This window comes from Octopus bimaculoides, chromosome 2 (genome assembly GCF_046866305.1).
Source record: "Octopus bimaculoides isolate indiv1 chromosome 2, ASM4686630v1, whole genome shotgun sequence".
Taxonomy (NCBI): Eukaryota; Metazoa; Mollusca; class Cephalopoda; order Octopoda; family Octopodidae; genus Octopus; species Octopus bimaculoides.
The window spans coordinates 171,053,800-171,078,949 of record NC_142929.1 but is presented as its reverse complement, the minus strand read 5'-3'; the positions used below and the strand labels follow the sequence as shown (position 1 = coordinate 171,078,949).

The 25,150-nt window shown below is 30.8% G+C and overlaps 1 protein-coding gene across 8 annotated transcripts in view; it reads left to right on the top strand.

Annotated features, from left to right (window-relative positions):
- Window positions 1-25,150, top strand: part of LOC106876851 (myoferlin) — a 198,796-nt gene that overhangs the window by 149,432 nt on the left and 24,214 nt on the right. For 7 of the 8 annotated variants that reach the window (XR_016240821.1, XM_089348070.1, XM_089348069.1 and 4 more), the window contains 15 exons: window positions 771-850; window positions 2,668-2,782; window positions 3,464-3,566; window positions 4,678-4,808; window positions 5,237-5,401; window positions 7,024-7,081; window positions 7,965-8,042; window positions 8,579-8,760; window positions 10,220-10,369; window positions 12,022-12,123; window positions 13,706-13,867; window positions 14,757-14,916; window positions 16,446-16,522; window positions 18,561-18,635; window positions 23,373-23,471. Coding sequence is in view for 7 of the 8 variants with exons in the window: in XM_089348070.1 (XP_089204196.1) it covers window positions 771-850; window positions 2,668-2,782; window positions 3,464-3,566; window positions 4,678-4,808; window positions 5,237-5,401; window positions 7,024-7,081; window positions 7,965-8,042; window positions 8,579-8,760; window positions 10,220-10,369; window positions 12,022-12,123; window positions 13,706-13,867; window positions 14,757-14,916; window positions 16,446-16,522; window positions 18,561-18,635; window positions 23,373-23,471 (1,737 nt within the window). In the remaining variant the exon portion in view is untranslated. The remainder of the gene's footprint in view (window positions 1-770; window positions 851-2,667; window positions 2,783-3,463; window positions 3,567-4,677; window positions 4,809-5,236; window positions 5,402-7,023; window positions 7,082-7,964; window positions 8,043-8,578; window positions 8,761-10,219; window positions 10,370-12,021; window positions 12,124-13,705; window positions 13,868-14,756; window positions 14,917-16,445; window positions 16,523-18,560; window positions 18,636-23,372; window positions 23,472-25,150) is intronic. The other variant, XM_089348071.1, reaches the window with a different exon arrangement.

Below are 25,150 nucleotides of genomic sequence, written 5' to 3'. Positions count from 1 at the left end.
ATTCTGCCTGCTAACAATTACATTAATATTAATAAGTTTTGAAGACTAAAATTTCTGCCTGAACAATTACATTTAGATCCAAGATTTCCCTCAGTCAGATTTATTTCAGAATATTTACAATATTTACTGTTTGCGATATTCAGAATATTTACAATATTTACTGTTTGCAAACAAAACAAAATTGAAATTTTCAATAGATTTGATTTGGTTTAAATTCAATATAACACAACTGAAATAACTTGTGATGTTTTTTTTTTTATTTAAAAAAAATTTCTTGATATTCTATATAAAGAATGTACTTTTAATAATCCTTTTAAAAATTACAGATACATAGCTCTTCAACTATATGTTTATGGAACCCCTGAAGAATTCTCTGGGATCATTAGTTAGCTTTAATGTGAATGTTAAATTACTACTGAATAGCATATACGTTTAAGGTGCTTTGCATTCTTAGGTGATTTGGCCAGCAGTTAAGTATAGAGAAACCCATAGAATTTAGTGTGTTGTTCTGAGACACTGCAACACATGACAAATTTTAAATTTAAGACCTGTGAAGTGGTATCCAGTGTCTTATATATAATGCTGTTTCACTTGATATCAAGTTTATTTTATGCCATTGTTATGATTATAGTGTTATCAATAGACCTGTCTAATCCACACTAACATTGAAAGATAAATAGCAAAACCTTGGAAAAAAACTTAAGTAAATTTTATCATCCAAATTCTTTAAGGCATTTCTAATTAGAAATGTATGTTCTGTTTTGGTTTAGTTAAATCTGAAGAAGGAATATTTCACGCCCCCAAATGGATGGCAATGGGATGGTGACTGGTACATTAGCCAGGAACTCAGGTAAGTAACTTTTTTTTACTTAAATTTTACATGAATGAGAATTCAGATTTTCACATTTCTTCAACTTATCTTTGATAAAATAATGGATGTTCATTCTAACTTTGAATATAGTTTTTTTCCCTCTCATATACAATGCAGCATTATAGTAATAGTTGCTAAGGCAGATTGTATCAGCTTTGATAGTTGTTTACCATTCCCCTAACTACCATCAAGATACTCTGTATTTTGGATTCCTCAGAGCTGCATCAAAGAAAACAGTCTCCTATGTTTTCATTACTGGTGAGTTCAACTACTCAGAGATTGATTGAGAAACCTTTCACTGACTGCAAAGTGCAAATAATTCCTTTGATTTAGTGCTGGGTTCGAACTGATCCCAAGTAATAACCTCCATCACGAGAAGTAACAACACTTTGGATCTGCTATTTACCACACTTCCTGAAACTCTGATTGGTACCACTCTTATTGACAGAAAGAAAAACTGCCACCACTACTTGCTTTGACTGGAACACTTACTGTACTGAATTACAGAGCCTGAACTGAACTGAATTGAATTTTACTACTCTAGAGGTGTCAATACCCTCCTTCAACACATCATCAATTCAATATGGAATGCCTTATTACATTGGAAACTACAAAAGCACAATTTGGGAGAGTGCAGCAGTTTATCTTACCAGAATAGAAGATACTGAACATGAGTACAGATTACATAGCACAGAGGATAATAGAAGACACAACAGAGTAACCAAACATATCAAATAAATTATCGGAAAGGTAGTACTTAAACTTGAACCCTATGTAACAACCAACCTGGATAGCAAAGTGTTCCAGAAATATGTATACTCGAAACAGAGGCCTCACTCTGTAGTTGGGCCCCTCTGAATCTCCCCACACAAGTCAGATTAGTGATGATCCCAAAAAGTGTATTGTGAATATTGCCAACTACAATGTTGACATTTTTACTGTAACATTCTTCACGGTGGTGCATCAGCATGGTCGCAGCTATGAGCTGAAACTACAGATAAAAAAATACTCCTGACACCAAATTTCATAACATCTGTTGAATTTACTCCTGCAGTGCCTCAACAGCACTTCAAGTGTATGCACAGTTGTGTCTCCTCTGACCTTAATGGTGTTACTTGTCTGCTTCTCAAACATGATGACCTCTTTCTACTGCACCTACTTTCACTCATCTCCCAATTCTGACTTAATTACATCAGCTAAATCACGTATGGCAGTTTATGGGTGGATGTTACCTGTCTGAGATTTGTCAAAGTCTTCAATTTTGCACCACATAAATGACTTATAGCAAAGCTCTTTGCAATAGGTATGACAGCTAATTCTTTATAATTGGTTGAAATTTTTCATTCTCATTCAAAAAGAGGTAGTTACACTGCTAGGATGACGTTTTGAACCCAATCTGATGACATCTGCAGTCCAACAGAATCAATCCTTGGTCCTCTGTTTCTGGTTGCTTATATAAATAAAGTAGTTACCTACTTGGAGCCTGTTATTGTGTTAAAATATGCTGTGTCTTGAGATAACAAGAGTGGATCTTATAAGCTATAGATCTTTCTTGCAATGTGACCTGGACACATCACAATGAAAGATTACTGACTGGAAGTGCACCACTATACATTTATGGAGTTAAAAAAATAAATAAATAAATAAAACACAGAATTTACCTCCTCCCTTTACAAACCCAACTTTAAAAAGTCTGCTGGTGAACATGGCCTAGACATTATTGTCAACATTGATCTGCATAGTTTGTATCTTTATATTTCAGTCTCACATATATTTTTTTCTCCTCAATTATGCAGCCTCATGTTTGATAAAGATGCTGGTCACCGCAACTATCTAGAAGAGGTTTATGAAAACCAATACAGACTTCCTCGGGGTACTTGGGGACCAATGAAACAAGCATGGAGTGATGTGGTAAAATATCTTTTTTTTATTACTTAAACTGTCACTGAGATTCAAGGAATATGCTGTTTAAATTTGGCTAAAATTGGTATTTGACTAGCTAGTGCTCATTTCAATCAGAAAAAATTAAAAGATTTAAAGTGAGATACATTAGTGGATTATGATGAATGAAAAAGAATGAAATGTTTAATGCAAAGTCCTTTGTCAAAATAGAATAATGTTAAGACAAGTTTTCTCTTACCAGACTACTGGCATTTTAGACTCCATTTTTCTTGATGCATTATTTCAATCATTTATCATTTATCCTTAATTAGTTAAACTCTTTTTATTATCTTCCTATCTTTAAATAACGCAACTTTTATTAATATTCATCAAAGGTGATGTTGCATACTTTCTCTTTTATCTCCCTAATGAAGAAAACTGTCCAGAGAATTACATTTTCTCCTTATGGTGTACCAACTTTTGATATTTTTAATAATGTAACCCAAGTCAGCATGAAAACATTGACATATACAAGTGTGATTCTGAAAACAAATACATGTTTCCTTGTTTGAGGTTCTATTTAACAGAATATAGACATCATTTTAAACAACTATAGCAACTGAAAAGCTATTATTCATAAATTTGGTCTGAGAATGTATAGTTGTCTTGTTAAAATGATTCACTTCATCTGAATGTGATTCCTTTTTTCAGAAAGGAGACGTTATGCCATCTAAAGATGAAACCAAACTCCCAGAAGGATGGAAATGGGATGACGACTGGAAAATTGATTTAAGCAGAGCTGTAGATGAAGAGGGTAAGAAATTATTTCATTGCAATTATTTTTTAAAATCTTTTAACTGAATAAAATATTTATAACTACTGCATCAAATACAAAAATCATCTAGTTGTAAAGAAAAACCTAAAACATTATATAATTTAATATAGGACCATATGTTCAGGAAAGAATGCTGTGCGATAAACCTGTTTTACACAAGCGAACTGATGATAGAATGATAGGTTCCAAAGATTCATTGATTTTAGTAGCTTATTGAACAATAGAAAAATTTACCTGTTTTCAATGTGTTGGAAAAATTCATTCAGAAAATAGTGTTAGAGTGAATTGTAGAGAACTAATTAAACTAAAAGATGGAGTTCCTTGTTATATGTTTCTGAATTTAAATCACCTTAAGTATTTACTTTCTGCCAGCTCGCCGCCTTTATGCAGAACTATTCTACCCTACTACAATAGTAGGTGCAGAGGACAATTAAGCTTAGCACATAATTAGGTTTCATTTGTCATAGCATTTTAGTGTGTGTAATGTGGCATTGTTGTGCAACTAATTAAATTATTCATAAGCTATATATCTATATCTCTATATATCTGTGTGTGTGTGTGTGTGTATATAAATATATAAACTGAAATTCTTTTGATACCCGACTGCCCATGGAGCTAGGAAACAAACTTTCTATTTTAAATTGACCTAAATTAAAACTTTCCATCAAAATTTCATGCTAATTTATGTTCCAAACTCCAGTTTCATAATGATAAAATTATTTTACTAAATTCCTCAGTATTACCGAAATTAATTAAAACAAAGTTAATGTGTTTTAACAAGGATTTGGTAACAAAAGGATTAAGAGGTTGGGCTACTAATGACGTAATCATAAATTCAAATCTTAAAATAAATGTAACTCTTCTGCCTTAGGAATATACTTCTGTTTGTACCAGTTGATCTGCCTGAAAAATAGGCACTACTTAGTAATAAAGTGGTTAGGTGCAGTAACAGCATCTAACTTCAAAATTACTCAGGTAGCAAATATCCAAATTCCTTATTAGCATGGGGGAAAATGTAAAAATATGCATATATTGCTCGTTTAAAGAAATAAAGTTTTCCCTATTTGATATTTATCATTTCATTTACCAGGCTTTGAATACTGTGTTGAGGCTACAATGGGAGGTTATGGTCCTGTTCAGAAAAACTATCATCTCTGCAGACGTCGTCGCTGGGTCAGATCAAGAACATTAGTGGTAGATGAAAAAGCAAAGCTGAAAAAGGTATGTATTTTTTTTTTAAATTCAAAATATAAGGTACTTTGGGTGTTAGGTACAGAACAGACTTGGAGAAATTATGGAAGTTTGGCAGAACCGAAAAAGCCTTGAAATATCTGTCAGAAATTGAGGTTTACCTAGAGATTCTTATTTCAGGATATGGTTTATGTATTGTCCGATGATTCCGTAATGTGATCATAGATGGGAGACAGAGCTTGAATCTGGGTGGACAATTATAATAGAAATATTTTGAAGACTGGCACTTCTATAACCACAAATGAATCTACAATTGCAAGACTTTAATTTAATTTTTCTAAACAATGTTTTTTTCATTATTTTAAGTAGGGGTAGTTGTATGAGTGAAGCATGTTGTTTTTTTTTACTGAAACCTTGTTTTTTTTTCTTTTTACCTTTAAATTATCTATTATTTTCAGGAAAAACTTCAAAAACAAGCAGCTGAAGGTTGGGAATTTGCCCCATTGTTCAGCATGAAGTTCCATGCCAAGGAACGTAAGATGGATCTTGTCAGACGCAGAAGATGGCATAGAAAAATGATATCAAAAGGAATTGGTGGAGCATGTTTCTTCAGAGTAGCTGAGGTAAAGACATTTTTTATCGTTTCAGTTCTTTTTTCAATTGTAAGTAAAGGGCTAAGATATATTTGTATCAGTTGTTTAATATATGTAGAGAAGTCTGATAATGTTGATGAAAATGAACTTTCTCAAAACTTATTATAATGGTTTGAGTATGACCTGTTGTGTGTGCAATAAGAATGTTTACCATAGTAACCTTGGTAGACGACAAAGGTATTGGAACAGTTGAGGTGAGTTAGTTGTTTATTACCAGAAAGATCACTTTAAGTGAATAACAGTGTAACAAAATTTATATTTTTTTTGTCTTTGGTTAGTAAGTATTATTTCTTATTTGCTTCTATCTAGAAATCAAAGAAAATGACTACTATTCCCTTAAAACTTTCCTCTTGTGACTTGGACATCAATCTTTTGAAACTGACCTATTTTCCATTACATTTGAGACAGATTCAGTTGCTGAAGCAGAAATATCATATCAAATATTCTGCTCATTACTCCAGATATGCTAGTCAGTTACTTGATTTTAACCACTTGAGTGTGTTCCTTAGTGGCTGACAATATGTGCATCTCTGAGAAGGAGTAGTAGATTGAGAGGGATTCTTTGGAGTTTGAATAAATGTAATAAAGGCAAAGTTTGAAGGAAATATTAGCCATTTTTCATAATCTCTAAGGGTAAGCAAATAGGAAATAACAGCTACTACCCTAGGACAAAAACTGTGTCACACAGAGTAATTGAAGTGCCATGAATGGTTGTGACACTAATTTGAAGAAAGTTTAACTAAATGTACACTAAGTAAAACAGTTTAATCTTAATGAAGAGTTGAAGTTACATACTAAGTGAAGTTACTGACAGTATTCTTATTAAAATCTTCCTTCAGCAATGTGTCCTTACTCTGAATAAAAGCATATTACTTTACTTACATTAAGGAACTAAGCTGAAAAAATAAATCTTTCTCCTATCTCTTAGTTCAATGTTTAGTCTTAATTTTCAGTGTTTCACATACAGCTTCATATTATCAAAACTAATTTTAACTTGTGTAAAGTAGTTGAAAAATAAGATTTGGTGTTAAAAGGTTATGAAATTAAACATTATAACAATGATTTTATTTTAAATGTAAGGTATGCCTTTCATAAATGAACTTACAATTTTTCCTTCACTGTGAAAATTAAACATCACAGCTTTTTATCTATATGGGAAGAAAAAGTAAAATTTATTTGACTAGTTTCTAATCTTGTTAGTTCATTAGTAAAATGTCAATGTTTTGTCAAAGAGAGATTTGTATACACTATAATGAATACAAACAAGAACTCAGTTTCACTGGTTAGTGTAATTTGGATTACATGTTTTATCATGAATTAATCTATAATGCACTATGCAACAATTTTGGATAATTTGTAATGTAGGGTAGACTGTTTTCTATGAACATACAATTTTAGCCTCTGTGCAGCAAATAAACAAAATGGTTACACCACACGCTCTCTCGCTTTTCTCTCTCTCTCTATCTTTCTCTCTCTCTCTCTCTTTCTCTCTCTCTCTCTTTCTCTCTCTCTCTTTCTCTCTCTATCTCTCCCTCTCTCTCTCTCTTAATTTGTACAAGTTATATTTTAATTTTTTTTCATTTGTGTTATAGGATGACTCTGACAAAGAAGTTGCTATGATATCACCACGAATGTTTCTTACATTTGGGGGTAAGTATTTTTGTTAGTTTTAATTTTTTTTTTCTTTTACAACTATCTAAGTCCATATATAATATACTACTATATGTAACACTCCCCTCAGATTTGATCCTTAATTGGTCTTAGTAGGTAGGGAAAAAATTTTGCAACCTGTGGCATTAGGCTGAAAAAATGCAGCTAAGCACTGGACAAAATGCTTAGCAGTATTTCATCTACTGTTACTCTAAGTTCAAATGCTGTTGAAGTCAGCTTTACCTTTCATTTTTACAGGATCAAGGAAATAAATACTAGCCAAGTACTGAGATCAGTGTAATCGACAGACACCCTCCCAGAAAGGATTGTATATTGAGATTAATTTGATCTGTTCACAACTTTTTTAATATTTAAAGCCATTTAATAAACTTGGTTTGGGGATACTTTGAGTTTCATATTTCTAAAACCAATGTATAGTGATATAATAGTGCTATGGTATCATAGAATATTAATTTCTTAAAGTATTTCCTACACATATATTTAATTACACGTTTCATGTGCCACAAAAAAAAAAAATCAAAGAATTTGTATTTAAATCATGCTTTTGATAACTTTAACCAAAGGATAAATAGCTCTAAAGTGTAATAAAAAAGTTTGGACCCTATTTTCTATAGGTGGTTTATGACTGGTATTTAAACTTCAATGCAGAAGTCCCAGGACTTTAAACAAACAACCCCTACTTATATATATTGCCAATTGTACATAAATTATGAATTTAAAGGATCTATATATTCTTCACAAAAGTTGTATTTTATTCAAAATATTGGAAAGATGTATTTTTATTATCATTGATTGTTAAAATAAATATTTTGTAATTAAAAAATAAATATTTAAAATGAATTCTTGATATTTTCATTTCCAGAACCTCAAATTTATCAGCTTCGAGCTTACTTGTACCAAGCTAGAGATCTTGCAGCTGCTGATGATTCTGGTCTTTCAGGTACTGCCTTCATCTTAACAAATATAAAGCGAAATGTCATTGTACTATTTTCAGATCGACTACCCCAATTTAACTAATAAGAAATGAATTTTCTTGACTCTATGTTAATCATAGTATGTTAATCATACTATTAGTGTACTTAACTCTAACCATTATAAGTAAAGTTGATTTCTTCCAACAAAAATTTAAATAAAATTTTCCACTTTATTCCTTTGGCAACATTAAATACCCAACAAATCAGTCATCATAATTTATCATCTGTCTTCCATGCTGGCATGAGTTGGACAGTTTGATAGTAATTGACAAGTCAAAAAACTATGCCAAGCCCTACTGTCTGCTTGAGTTTAATTTTTGTTGTGGGATGCCCTTCCTAATATGTGTAAGAATCTGCTGTGTTTGTATTAGCATAGTTTGATGTCAGATTGTAGCCCCTGTAGCCAATCCATTCCAGCCTGGAAAGGCAGACATTGAAATATGTACAAAAGTCAACAGATCTTAACTATGAAAGTTTTTTTTTTTTTTTATGTTTCTTTCAGATCCTTTTGCAAGAGTATCATTCCTTAAACAAAGTATGGTCACTGAAGCATTTAAGAAATCACTTTGCCCAACCTGGGACCAAACCTTGATCTTTGAGCAATTAGAAATCTATGGTAATCCTCAGAATCTAGAAATACAACCTCCAGATATCTTTATGGAGATTTTTGACCATGACATGTTTGTAAGTTCTTCAATTTTTGCTTGCAAGATCATTTTGACTTCCTACCTTTGTTATCAGAATGAATGAATCATACATTTCCGTATTTCAAAAGTATTTGTGAAATTACTGAAAATTTTCTATTTCCTGTTATATACTACTTGTATACTATTTGGCTTGTTTGGTACCCAACTATTTAATATATAACTATTTTTTAATATCAATAACTAAGACAAAAACACTACTTCTTACCAGATTTTCCTTTGAAATAGCATTTCTTAATTTTTAGAGACAGTATAAAGTCAGATTTTTAAATGTCTTTCAGTTATACTTTGCATTTTTTTTTAAAGATAATGAGAAAGTGTTTCATTATTGGTCATAGTTTGGCAAAGTTGATGTAATTTTTATTATAAAAACATATTTAATAAGTTTCTGACTTTAATGGTTCAAGTTCATTTAAATTCCCAAAATAAATCAAATGGAAATTGTAGTTGTGAGCCCCGTGCCAGTAGCATGTAAAAAGCACCATCCGAACGTGGCCAATGCCAAGTCAAGTACATCAACATCAGCAATATCAAAATCAAATCAAATGGAAATTGTAGTTGTGAGCCCTGTGCCGGTAGCACGTAAAAAACACCATCCAATCGTGGTCAATGCCAGCTCCCCTGGCCCCTTGTGCCAATGGCACGTAAAGAGCACCCACTACACTCTTAGAGTGGTTGGCATTAGGAAGGGCATCCAGCTATAGAAACACTGCCAGATCAGATTGGGGCCTCCTGGCTTCCCAGATCCCAGTCGAACTGTCCAACCCATGCCAGCATGGAAAACGGACATTAAGCAATGATGATGATTAATGACTTGAGATAATTTTACTGTTTTTTCTATTACTACTACTACTACTACTACTACTACTACTACAAATGTTAATAGTTTAATCTCTTGCAGCTTGATTCTTGAGCAGACTTGCACAGCTCTGAAAATGATATGAGGTATATTGCTTTAAGAAAAATTGCTCTAGACTACAGATTTTCAAATAAAGTATATAAAATATTTTAGATATTTTTATTCTTATTATAAATCTTGAATAGTGGTCAGAGGATTTAATTTCAGGTTTTGAAGTTTTAATATTAAATTTTTAAGTATATATCAAACTTCCATGCTGCTCAAGACAACTTTTGTAAATAAAACACGAGAGATGTTTAGTTTTATATATATTTTAGTGAGTGGTACGCATGTCATTCTGAGGAGTCTTATGGGTCAAATATGTTATACAGACTTGTTGTAGTTATTTTACTTTTAGTGACAAATCTTGCTATTCAGTGTCATTTATCCTATTGCATTTGCAGAACATCATTCACTAAGAAGCCAGTATGATCCCCACGTTTTTGATATAACATACTAATTAAAACTTGTTAAATATATGATTTTTGACATTGCTTTATATAAATGATTGTTGGCATTTCTAAAATTTGTTTTTCTGTAGGGCAAACCTGAATTTCTTGGCCGATCAAAAGCTAGCCCAATGGTAAAGCTTGATCCTGCTGATGCTCGAAACCCAGTTTTACAATGGTACCCTGTTTATAAGAATGATGTTGTAAAAGGAGAAATTCTAGCTGCCTTTGAATTGTTCTTGGTAAGTGTATATATATATATAATTTTTATAAGTAATATTCTAAAAGAATATAACTGAACTTATATTGAGTGCTCAATTATTTTGAGCAAATAAATGTGTATATATGTTTTTATATTATTAATAAATTCATGAACTTATCAATAATATACTCAGGAAATCAATATTTAATATTTCGAAAAAATGTATGTTTTTCGAAATATTAAATATTGATTTCCTGAGTATATTATTGTTAAGTTCATGAATTTATTAATAATATAAAAACACGTATATATATATATATATATATTTATATATTCGATTAGAGATTGTGTTAATCTCATGAAGGTATGGTTTCATTGAAGAAAATACTGGTTCAATACCTAGTATTTTGAGGGAATTAATTTCTTTAAAATAATAGGGATATATATATATATAAAAACATATAGTTTATAGTCATATAAAAGAAGGAAAAGAAAACAGATTTGAAGTTAATAATTGTTTATTATCAGCAGCAAATTAATCATCATTCCTTACAGCTGTTTCAATTAATACTCAGTAAATATTAAAGTTAGATGACCTGAACATATAACAATACAAATCATAAACAGTATCATTCAGTCTGCTATAGTGAATCCATAACACATATAAAACATCCAAGGGTATATTTTTTCCCTCTGAAGATATTATGCTCAGGTCATATAAATTTAATATTTACTGAGCATTAATTGAAACAGCTGTAAGGGTTGATAATTAATTTGGTGTTAATAATAAACAATTATTAACTTTCCAATCTCGATTTTCTTTTTCTTTTATATATATATATATATATATATATATATATATATATGTGTTTTGGTTGATTTGTAAAACTAAAGTGTTCAAAATGGTTCTTTTTATATTGTCAACATTAGTGTAGTACATTTGTATATACCTAACATTAATTAAATTTGCTTTTATTCAGATGTTAAATTTTTTTTCTATTTTGAATTACATTCTTTATTTTTTTTTTTCAGATATTTGAAATTAACTAATTTATATAAAAAGTTCAATTGTTTTATGTTCATATGTTTCCTGAAGGAATTAGTAATGGGAAATGAAATAGTATAACTCTTACTATTGCTTCTTGTAATGATTTCTTTCCCAAGACTCATTTTTTAGGAATAAGAATCAATTTTCTCAATCTCTTGCATATTTGTCAGTATTCATCAAAATCTTTCCACCACATTATTAACTCTTAAACACAGATATAATTATAATTTTTCAGTTAGAGGTAAAGTTGTAGGTCTTTAATTAAGTATTTTTTTATATAGTAAAGCATTCTCTCAATCGGTTTAAATAAAATCATTCTAACTACTACATTAATATCAACCTTTGATTTGAATACTAGAATTCTAGTATTTCAGCAATTTTATTAGCTTATATCTCTGTAATGATTCACTAAAAAAGGTATGAATCTACTGAGTTAAAAAAAAAAAAAAAAAGTTGTTTTCCTCCAAGGCATTTGAATTGCAAGCAAAGCAGTTCCAGATGAATGATTGTAAGGAGTAGTGATGTTAGTTATACAAGTATACAGCATATTAGTATCTTGAAGTTACTATGGATACATTAATAGAGTTGGATTGAACCAAAGAAATTGTAATTGCTTCGAAACTAACTTTCTGTTCATATTTCAGATAACACCTGGTAAAGATCTTCCATTCCTACCACCAAAACGTGGAGAATTATACCAAGTCCCCAATGGTATTAGACCAGTTCTGCAAAGAACTGGAATTGAGGTAAATCTTTTTTCTTACTATAATACAATATCTTACAGTTTATTTATCATGAAGTATTTACATTGTTTTGTAATCTTTTAAACAGCAATAATTATATTAAAACTTAACTTTAGTTGAATTTCACTGAATAAAATCAGTTTTTTTCTACTGGATAAAATCAATTATTTTCAACATTTTGAAATATATTTACATCAAATTCATGTTCTTGTGTTGTACACCAAACTGATATTGATCTCTTTATTGATGCAAGACACATGTCTATGTGCTAGCTTTTCCCTTTGTCTGTGTACCTCTCTCTTCCATACTATATTTTAAAACTTGATAAGAGATGTGAACATGAATAGCTTTCAACATTTTATTTTGTGCTTTGCAAGGGTTCAACTAAAAAAAAAAACTTACCATTGGAAGAAGAGTGATAAACTATGGTCTGATACAGTCTGTAATGGAAAGAAGTTTTATTTAATAAAAATGTGCAGTGTGTGTGTGTGTGTGTGTGAACATGTGTTGAGCTCACAAACTGCAAGTTATACTACTCCCTATGTTTTATAGGTTTTGTTGTGGCACTTAGATTTGAGTAAGCAATGAATTAAACTGCATACTATTTGGCTGAAATTAGTATTTGTTGTAGTTCAGTATCTAAAGTATCACCAGGATAGGATACTGGTATTTTGTACACCACTGTAGAATGAATAACCAATGAAGTAGATATGAATAATATTTTACCCAATCATCATTATCATATAATGTCTGTTTTTTTTATGATGGCATGCATTGGATAGCTTGACAAGAGCTGGCAATCCAGAGGACTGTGTCAATATTAGCTAAAAGCTTGTTGACTGCAAATGGAAAAATTTGGTCATCAAATGAAGCTTAAATTTTTAATCAATGTCCACAGGGTCTTTGAGCTACAATGCAGAAAACTCTTTTGCAACAATAGTTGAGTTTTAAAATCTGTAGGTTTCAGTGATATTGATTTTTCTCTAATTTAATATCTATATCAGTGATTTCAGATCCTTTATCAATGCTAATAAACCCAAAGTCATATATTTTAATCTGTAACTCATCCATATTATATGGTCTGATTTGTTTGATATCAGAAATCTTTCATCTTATCAATGTTCCAATTCTATTATTGGTTTGTCCTGTTCAGCTGATTTGCTTAGAAACTCTTGTGTATTATTGGTATAATTATTGTAAATGTGTAGTACCTTCTGATTTTATTTGGTCCGTAACATAATGTTATCTTGCTCATATAAAAGTAATACAGCAGCTAAAATGTTTTACACAACAATTTCTATTTTAAGTGTTGTGTTACTTTATATGAGAAAGTGAGCAGTTAAGTTTTGTGCTTGCAATTTTGTTGTCTTCCTAGGTCTTCTATTTGCAAGGGAACTGTCTCCATTGTTTGTGTTTTGAGTAATATACAAGTCCCATTGTTTTGAACTTTATCAATGGAAACAATGTTGATGTAATATACTGACTTAAAATATCTTTTCACTCTAAGAACAATGATGGTGCATCTTAGAATTAACAGGATTATCTTATAAGTTTTTCAATTAAAATTTTTCTATTTTGTTTTCAGTTTTTGGTATGGGGTGTGCGCAACATGAAGAGATTCCAGCTGTTAGAAGTAAATTCTCCTAGTATTGAATTTGAAATTGGTGGAAACACTGTTAGCTCAACTGTCATCAAAAATACCAAGAAGAATCCCAATTTCAATGAACCTTCACTGTTCCTTTCTGTGGTATGTAGTGTTTGAACAATTCTGTTTGCACTTTAAATCACTCATTGTAAATGTGAATCATTTTCTCCTCTAAACAATGTAACAATAACCAGCCATTAGAAATAAAACTATTTATTCTTCTGATATGCATTGCATCAGACCAAATGCAACAATGACTGGTTCTTCTAAATAAGTAAGAACTAAAAATATTATGACTTGTATTTTAACTTCCATACATGCAAAATGAAAATAATGTAAAGACCAGGTACTTGGATATTTCCCATCAAAAGTTACACAAGTTCATACCTGCATTCAAGAATGAAGCAGATCTCTTTATATAAAATAACTTGTCATTTATAACCAACACAGTGTATAGACAGATGTAAAAACCATGCTATTATACACAATATATTTCATCAGTAACTGAGTACCTTTATATATGTTAAAGATATTAACTCAGGTGCAGATGAAATCTCAATACAGGATTGAAACTAGTCTATCTAATAGTATATTTTTTTACCATCCATGAAAATATTGTTTTAAAGACAAGGTGATTACATTTGTCAGTGTTGGCAAAAAATCTATAGATATATATTCTTGTACAATATAGTAGTGAAACAGAACATTGTTAATAAACTAGTAATTTATTAAAATATTAACCAATCATCAATGACTATCAGGAAAGTCAAGATTACATACTTTAGCTAGATAAACAAAGGCATTTATAAATATAATGCCTAGAGGCATGACAAAATTTCTACATTGAGTAATGAATTTCCATCCCAGGAATCCAACAACATTTAGTGTTTAACTAAATGATGTCATCTTAAGAAATCTAAGTCTTTGCCCCAGTTGTTCTATTCTTTTACTATCCATTTTAACATTGTATTACTCTTTCTGTTTCATGTAGATGCTGCCAAAAGAAGAACACTACATGCCTCCACTAAACATTCGTGTTAAAGACCATCGTCAGTTTGGTCGCAAACCAACTGTTGGTGTTTACACTATCAAAAGCTTAGAAAACTTCCGTCATGTTGCAATTGAACCACCTCCAGAACAATCTACTACAGGTAAGAACAACCTTTGACATTGTACTAAACTGTTTAAATTGTGTGTGTGTTTCTTTGGTATTTAGTCATTTCTTTTATTTGTTAGCCTGCAACCATGCTGGGGCACCGCCTTGGAGAATTTTTAGTTGAATGCATCGTCCACCCCAGTACTTATTTTTTGTTAAGCCTGGTACTCATTCTATCAGTCCCTTTTGCCAAATTGCTAAGTTATGGGGACATAAACTCACCAACACTGGTTGTCAAGTGGTAGTAGGGTGGACACACATACACATACACGACAGGTTTCTTTCAGTTTCCGTCTACCAAATCCACTCACAAGGCTTTGGCTGGCCCAAAGCTATAGTAGAAAACACTTGCCCAAGGTGCCACACAGTGGGATTGATCCCCAGAACCATGTGGTTGGGAAGCAAGCTTTTCACCACACATCCACTCTTTGTATATTTTCTTTTGCAATAGTTAACCTCAATTAAAAATGTCTTTTTCATTTTCAGCTTAAGGAATGAATCAGTATTCATTGACTAATGTATACTATACTCAATTTTCTATGTTCTATTCTGTAAAATTAATGATTTCATTCTTGGCAAATAGTAGTTTTATAGCTGTAATAATTTGGTCCCTAAGTTCATAATAATTGTGCCAATGCCATGTTAAAATTCACTCATACCAGTGTCAATAATATGCATTATTATGTGGTAGCACATAAAAGGTACCCAGTACACTCTGTAAAGTGGTTGGTGTTAGGAAAGGTATCCAGCCATAGAAACCATACCAAAACAGACAAATGGAGCCTAGACAGCTCTCAGCTGGCCAGCTCCATGTCAAACCATTCAACCCATGCCAGCATGGAAAACAGACGTTAAACAATGATGATGATGATAAGTTTCATTCGTGAAGAAAATGTAATCTTGTCCCTTGTTCACTAATGCAAAAGAATGATAAAATTTTCTGGACTACATTTTTTATACAGTGGTGGCTTGTTGGTGCTTTTGGTCCAGATCATCTCTGATTGAGTCAGCAGACTTATGACCCTTATTTACAACTACATTATCTAATACATCCTTCTTTTTACCTCAGGTCTTACCCTTACTCTAAGGATAGGTCTTGAGGCAGATTTGGCTACTATTTATAGCAGATTGAGCAGTCATATAGAGACTCTTCTCATGTAAGCCTGTCTTATACAAGATATATTAGGTATCCCCTTAGAAGTAACAGGAAGCACATGAGTAATTTGTTTGATTTGCTAGGTGATTTAATAAAAGAAATAATTCATTCAGTTAGAAAATACAGTTTTATTTTAATTATTGAACATCCTTACACCTTATGTAGATGTGTGCATGAATAAAATGGAAATAGTGTGGTTGATTATTTTACTTCACTATTAGACTGCAGCTTATTTAGTAGTCTGGAGAATTTAGGAGGTATTTATGACAGAATTTGAATTCTTAAACATTGAAAATAAACAGGAGACATAAAATATATTGACCTCTATTCTGTTCTCTTTGACTATTTCCTTTAAACTGTATTTTCAGGAGAAACACCTGGCAATGGCCCACCTGCTGAAATGGCTATTGATATGCCACCTGATGAGATGCCACAAGGGAAAAAGGTAAAAATATTCACCATTCATTTCCTGCTACTTTCTGCTTCAACACAAACTTTGCTACATATCACATACACTATGCTTTCCACCTGCACTTACAGTCATCATAAGGGAAAACTTAATTTAACCCTTTTGGTACCAACCCCTGGTTCTACAACACTTACAGTTTTAAAGTGACCCAAACTAATGCCTACCATTAAAATTTCATCAATTTATGTTACAAATACCAATCTAGTAATGTCAGTTATTTTACTAAATTGTTCGTTATTTTTTAAAATTGAAACAAAAGTGTTGTATCTCAACTGAAATATGATAACAAAAGGGTTAGAAATTAACCTGAAATTTAGTTGTTTTTCTTAATTAGGTTACACATTATTTTTTACTTAACGTATCTCTCCTAATCATCCTTCAGAAACTTTTTCGAACTTTACTTCATAGGAGTATACAAAGATACACTATGGTATTGATTTAGAATTATGATATACATGGCTAGAAAGTCTTTAGAAAATATTATATTTCAGAAACTATAAACCTCTATTTTTTTGTTCATTGGTTTATATGTAAATGACAGATAATCTGCTCTTAGTATTTGTGTGAGTGAACACTACTTTGAAAGCACTACAAGATTAACTAGCAGAGCAGTAATGGCATACAGTCATCAAAATCTGTTTTTAATCTTTGAAATTCAAAACAATCTAACTTTACATCTTGTTTCAGTTTTGTGCCTTTATTATTTTAATCATCAAATATTTTAAATTCTTTCTTATATATATAACTCATGCCAGCATGGTAAGCCAACATTGAGGACAACATCAGCAAACTCTTGAAATCCATTTAGTGTTTGAAAGGAAATTAGAATAACGACACTGATTTAATAAACTCCAGCTATAAAAACACATATAATAATGTTAGAACAAAATCTTCTTCATGGCTCACCTGTCCACCACAACAGAACTGATACCAGTGCTGGTGCCATGTAGAAAACGCTTGTGCTTGTGCCACATTAAAAGCACCCAACACACTTTATGGAGTGGTTGGTGTTAGGAAGGGCATCCAACCATAGAAACCATGCCAAACAGACAATAGAGCCTGGTGCGGCCCCTGGCCTTACTAGCTTCAGTCAAACCATCCAACCCATGCCAGCATGGAAAACATGTTAAATAATGATGATTATATATATATATATATATATATATATATATATATATATATATATATATATATATATAACATCAGTCTTAGAAACTGTGTGCTTGGGATTCCAATCTCTAATCTAGACTTATTAAAATTTAGGCTAATATAATCTGCAAAAGAATTAATATTAAAATTAGATTTAGATTTTCAAGTTGTACTTCACATTTGACATTACAGCTTAGCAACCATTTGCATTCGTCATTAGTTTATTTGACTTGAACCAAATTTTCAAGTATTTAGACTCGGGAACTTGATAGTCTAGTTTTATTATGTACTACTTGAATAAATGTCTAAATAACATATCTGATATACATTAGTGGTGGTATTTTAATTTAGTTCTATATCAATCACTTTGAGACTGAACTGAATTAAAATAGTTGCTTTGAATTATAACAAATCACAAAAGATCACAATTTAAGGCTCCAATAAGTCAAAACCAAATAAACTTCAATTTCCTTGAAAAAATTTTATGTTTTAATTTTTAAGTTTATATTAATTTTTACAAAACCATAGAGTAATTTTCGACATAAATTCATCTCATGATGACTAATATAGCTTTGTAACATTCATCTGATTATTTCCTAAAATTTTAATTTTTTAACTTTCATATTTTATTTATTTGCATGTAATACTTTTTCCATCATACAAGCTTAATTTACACACAGCTTATCTAACTCAAAATGAACTAACCACTTCACTGATGTCCAAATACTGAAGTTCTTTTAATCATCAACATTAAATTATTGGTGATTATATATTTTCACACACACCTTAATATTTTTGCTTATCTTTGTGTAATATAATTTGCTTTGTTGCTACTATGTGTTTTGTTTATGTATTTCCTGGACAGTCCAAACTGAGCAAGTTCGAACAAATTTTTGTCCAAGCAAAATCTGCCTTCCCCCACATCAAACTAAAGAATCGGGTAAAAGAAAATTTAATGGAAACAATAGAAATCTAAATTCTTTTTCTATCTTTCATGTTCATTGTTTGAGTTATTCTACTCTTGGTTTGGATTCAGGTTTTTACTTTACAGAAATCAGACACAACTAAATGTAGCCTTTTGTATTAATCTGTCTATATAATTCCTAGTTTTAATTCATGCTGCCATTTTGTTATAAGATTTCATGAAACCTTACATGCATGTTAGTGATTGTGTCTAGAAAGACATTACACTGATTGGTTGTCCTAAATTACTTAGCAGAAAATAGGTACCATTTATGATGGTAAGGTTATGAGTAGAGAGCATCAAGTTATTAAAACACTAGCTCTAGCAATACACAATTCTTCCAAATTGCCTTAAGGCTTTTTCATATCACAATTTTATTTTCAATCAGTCTTAATTTTTCCTGACAACTATTTCCTTTTCTTTCAACCAAACTTATCAGGACTCATTAACTGGTGTTAATATGCAGATCATGATCACTAAACCATAGGTGTATGGGTCCAATTTAGCAAAGATTTCGAAACTAATTCTGAAATATTCATCTTCTGATATAGATATAGATATATATATATATATATATATATATATATATATATATATATATTCTTTAAAGTCATCAAAATTTATAGTTCTTTTACAATAATAAAATTTAAGACTGAAATGAACTGCCTTAAGCTCCTCTTTCTCATGTAACAAACTCTTTACTAAGCATCCTTAATCATATTACTTCTCTTGTCAGGCATTATGTTAATTTTTATCTCTTTATTTCAACAGACAGTAAGTTACTGCATTTAATCAGCTGTGAATATTAAAAAAAAAAAAAAATTAAAACAAACTTAAGTAGAGCTCATCCCTGAATATTCTAAAACATTACCTCTACACAGATGTTAGAATTTTAAGAACCTTGTACAAATTATATTGCCAGTTTAACTGTTTGTAGGATGATTATACCAGGCGAACTAGTCCAACACTAACACTGCACTGGGTTTCTATTTACAGCTGAGTATTATAAAGGCATTAGCAGCAAAATCGTATTTTCTTAAAATTATAGTACTGCAAATATTATAATGTTCAGAATAAACATTTAATGCATATAATCATTAATAAAAAATAATGACTATCAATTATAACCAAATAAGAGCATTCTGGTATAAAATCAAAGAGGAGATTATGGAGTATGTTGATTTCTAGGTTGTTTGTACACAAAAATTAAACATGTTTTAAGACAATAAATTCATATTTTTTCTGTAAGCAGTATTAGAAAAGTATTGAATCATCCCCTAAATAATGTGGTTTTTGCAATTGCATGAACTAAAAGTCGGAGAGGGACAGGATAAACTACCTGCATCAACTTGCTATAAAAGCAGGTAATAATTTTACCTTGTCCTTATTCTTAATGCAAGTTTTGAAGAGTGTAGTTCGATTTTAACAATTTTTTTACAAAGCTATAATCGAAGTGACAAAGGAGCATATTCAGAATATTTTGCTTTATGAGTTCAACAACGCAACAGAAAGTGCGAGGAATATTAATGCAGTATATAGAGATTGGACAGTAAGCATAAACCAGTGTCAATGGTGGTTCCAGAAATTCTGAGCTGGAAACTACAGTTTAGAAGACGAGCTTTGTCTTGGAAGAGCTCAACGAGGATGTCCTGCAAATCCTGGTAGAACAAAATTACGTTGTAATTGTTGAAGAACTAGCAGAGAAGCTTGGATTTGGCATTCAACCATTCATCAACTCCTGTCAGAAAATTGGGTCAATTGGTTTCTCACAAACTTTCTGAGTATAATCGCGCACAGAGACTGAATGTGTGCTCTTCTTTGCTGTCACATCTCACGAATGAACCTTTTTTGGACCGAATAGTGGCTGGTCATGAGAAATGGGTTCTCAATAAAAGTGTCAAGTGCTGAAGATAATGAGTAGGGAAAGGGGGCACACCAGCACCCCAGGCTAAAGAAGGTCTTCACTCACATAAGGTGTTGTTATCTGTTTAGTGGGATATGAAAGGTTTCGTCCACTTTGAACACAGACATACACAAATATATATATATATGACAGGTTTCTTTCAATTTCCATCTACCAAATCCACTCAAGGCTTTGGTCAGCCCAAGGCTATAGCAGAAGACACTTGCCCAAGGTGCTGCGCAGTGGGACTGAACCTGGAACCATGTGGTTGGGAAGTAAGCTGCTTACCACACAGCCACTCCTGTGCCTATTTTGAAAAATAAAAGAAGTATAAAAAAACTGCATTATTTATGGGATGACCCTATATTTTCACTTCAAGAACAAAAGCTCATGTGAAAGAATATTTAAGTAGTAGATTGATTTTTTTTTTTCTATAATTTTGGAAAGAAGGAAAAAATGTTACTTTGGCCATATCTTTGGAAAATAAAATTTAGCCACATTTAGCATGTCTAAACTCTTGGTCTTTGGATTTATTTTATTTTCATATTTTCCATTTTTAAATATCTTTTTCTTTTTTAGTTTGAAATGATGATTTTTCTTACTATTTGTGGCTCAATTTTGTTATTCCAAGGATTAAAATAGCAATAATATAAACCTAAACATGTTCATTTGCAACTAGTTACAGATAAACTATATATATTATCTATTATTTCCATGGTGTATGTAATTACAACTAAAAAATTTAAAGTGATAGTCTAATGTTAAACATTGTCTTTTTAAACATGTTTCAAAGTTATTTTTAAAACATTTTAGATCCCTCAAACGTGGTCTGATTTCTTGTAAATATCTATGTCCATTGTTGTAACATTTCTTATTCTTTGTGAGCACTGTGTATTTTGTTTTTTATTTTGTGTGTATATTTTTTTTAAATGCAACAAATATTGTTATGTTTTGTCATATGCTCAGTCTTGCATCATGCCATTGAGTGTATCACCATTCTGTTCACTCCTGTTATTTTATTTCCAGTTTTTGGGGATTTTTTTTTTCTTTGTACATCTGTCATCAACTGGCTTACCACTTTTACTTCCATTCTTTCAAACTTTTCTCTGTGAATTAAATATTTTGCATTCCAGTTCTAAATTTCCTTCCTTCTTTATAACATCTTTATATTTATTCCAATATATAATGCAGATAGTACTTTATATATGGATTGACTTAAAAACAACAGCTGTTGAATTCTTGCAATAAAATGGTTATATAAAGTTTAATTCTAGCAGATGAAATATAATAAACCCAACCTGCAATGATCTGTGTTCTCTGCCTCTGATGAAAAAAAGAAAGTCAATATTATTATTTTTGTTTTACAATAAATTTTAAGGAAAATGGAAATCAAAAGATCCAAAATGTAACTTAGATTATTTCCGTATTTAGATTCTAAATCTTACCTGTTATAAAATAGATATATAAAATAAGATATAAATGATATCACATAAACAAATTCATCATCAACAAAGTTTAGCTTGAGCTATTTAGTCAAGCTTAAACAAGTTAAAACAATAAACATTGACTTCTGTAAAACGTTGCCCAAAACTGACAATATAGACACACCTTATGGATGTGTCCATATATTTCTGGGTGGTCTTAGATGCAATTACAAAGTGTATTGCCTTGTACACACTGCACAAAATTAAATGGGAAGACCATTGTTGAAACCACAATCTAACAAAGAATTGAACCGGGATGTACAATTTCAGAAGTTTATCATGCTAGTGTAGATATCCATAAAACTTTTCGTGTGCAATAATTCAGAAAACTCAGCGTATCTACTATTAGTACTTTCACACATTCAACTTCCTAAATACTTTAATTTTTGGAGTTAAGAAGTATGTAATATTTAGGAATTATGTTCAGATAATCTCTGTGAAAGAATAAATATATCAGTTTTCTGAAAGTGCATTATTCTGAGTTGTGGTCACATGGAAAGTTACTCTGAATATATTCAATCAGTTTGTTGTTTTTGAAATAGCTAACTTTTGTAACTCTTATGTCTGCTTTTTTTCCATTTATTACCAATAAGTTTGCTTTTCCTAGATGTAACTGAAGGTCATACACCTACAACTCTTTTTCCAGCACCATCTTGGTTGTTTGTCTTTCTCTCTGATAAATTCTTTGGTTGTTATATATCTTTTGTCTTTCTAAGTGTTTATCAAAAGCCATTAAGTTCTTTCATCTGTTTATTTTATGGTCTAATATTGTTTATTCAGCTTTCGTTTTACTTTAGTACACAACTGTTCAAAAATTATATTTACAACTAGAAATTTGTACAAAGCATCATTTCTTAAGATTCTCTCTCCTCAGCTATCTTGTTTCCAAAACAAAGAATAGCAAGACATTTTTTCTTTCTTGCATGAATAATAAATTTCCATTATCAGAAAATTTAAGCAGCCTTTCAGAATAATATTTAACTGAAACAATACCATTTTTGATACCCAGATAACACCTGAAGTGATTTTTAGACAATTTCCTACATCTTCAGCTCTAGGAATTGTCAACCCTTTGCCTGGTATACAAGAAGCTGTAAGTCAGCATGCTTTTAAAGAGGGAGATCCTTATATTTGGATTCAGATATCACCAATTTTTTGAGAATGAAATTAAATATATTAAACCATTTAATAATTTAAAGAATGCTTTTTGTAATTGAATGGCTAACTTCTGGAATTTTTAGTGTTGGCATTTGGATTTTAAAAAATATCCTTTCTGAAAATATCATTTTACATTTGAACATTGTTTTGTTTTTTGTTTTTTTTAAGAGTGAAGGCAGTGAAGCAGGTGGTTATTTTAACAAGGTTATGTCATTCCCACAGATGGATTTACCCTCATTTTCTTTTAAGTCGGAGAAAGAAGAAGAGGTTTGTTTCAATCATGATTCTCAGTGGATATGGAGCTTCTCATTCACTTAAATGTGGTGGAACTTCTTTAACTGGCTATTTCAATACACAAACCAAAAAACCACTTTTCACATATTTCGGTGTGGTTATACTTCCAGCACATGTACAATCAAGTTTACATGTCAGGAATATCTATTTCAAAAATTACTTTTACTCCAACTTCCTTCAATGCAGTGAATTCTGTTTCCAACACTGAAATTTTACATCTCACTTCTTGAAAAAAGTTAATACTGGATATTATTTTTATTTCCTTTTTGCATGCTGTGAGATCACGTCTATTTTCTTTTCTTATCTCTTCCATTATAAAATGTAATTATCAGAAAAATTTATTCATAAGATTCTAGATATGGTTTTAAATTTTCCTTAATACTTTTCAAGCAATAACAAAATTTAGAAAAATAACCTCTGATAACATTTTCTACCATTTAATTTTCGGGCCCTATTAAATTCAGTGATTTACTTACAAATAGGCTTTAACATCTTTCCTCTCTAAGTTTTGGTCAAGCCATGCCTCAATCCTGAAATTAACTGGTGGGGGGCATTTAAGATTTCTTAAACAATATGGACTGTTCTAAATATTTCAAGGAAATAACAAATTGTTGATCTAATTGCATCATTGTAAAGGACCAGCATTGACACCTGCACACTTTTACAAACTGTTCCTGTTTCTGAAAGTTTTAATTTCCCTTCCACGTCTTGAAATTGATTTTTTTTTTATTAAAAATTTTCCTCTCAATATATTCCTGTTCTGTTTGATTGGTCATATACCTGAAACTGTTTTCTTTTGTTTAAAACATTTCTTTTTTTTTATCTCTTTTATCTCTTTCTTTATGTCTAAAGTGGATTTTTTTTTTTTAATTGCTCAAGTATTGTTTTATTTAAAAATTTGCATGATTGGGTTATGTATACATTGGTGATTTGGGTTTGATTTGTCAAAGATTGCATTTATTTTTATTATTTTTATTTTACTCTTATAATGTAGAGCATTGTTTAGATTTATTCATTGTTTAATTTTATTGAAATAAAACCTATTCTATTTTGGTTATCAGGTTTAATTTTACTTATATAGGTTGCATTTTTGAATAAAATATTTGAATTATTACTCAAACTATTATATGGATTATGCAAAAAGAGAAGACGCAGAAAGAGAAGATACTGCTATGTACCTTGTTAAAAATTATTGATGAATTAATGTTTATCTTGTTCATTCTTTTTAAAATTAACATTTTTTTAAAATATTTTATTGATCTTTTCACCAATGTTATTTGAAACTTTTAATTGAGAAAATTAATTTTAAAATTTTTCTGGAAATATATTCGAGAAAATATATTTCTAGGGCCTTTAGTTTTGATAAATTTGTTTATAATGAAGTCTGTTTTAGTCAGCTTCTTCCAGAAATCTTCAATGGGAAAAATTTACCATTGGAAGTTTTACAAGAATTGCAATTAAGAACAAATTGTCTAAAAGCAATCTCTATCTTGATTGTGGCCTTAGGCAAAAGGAATTTAAGGAAATGCTTTGATTTGACTACATTTAGATTAGTGGAGAGTACTTCTCTCATCTACATTGTATTTCCTTCTAGCTAGAAGTTACATTAGCAAATGTCTTTCAAAAATCGAAAATATCTTATCTTTCCATGG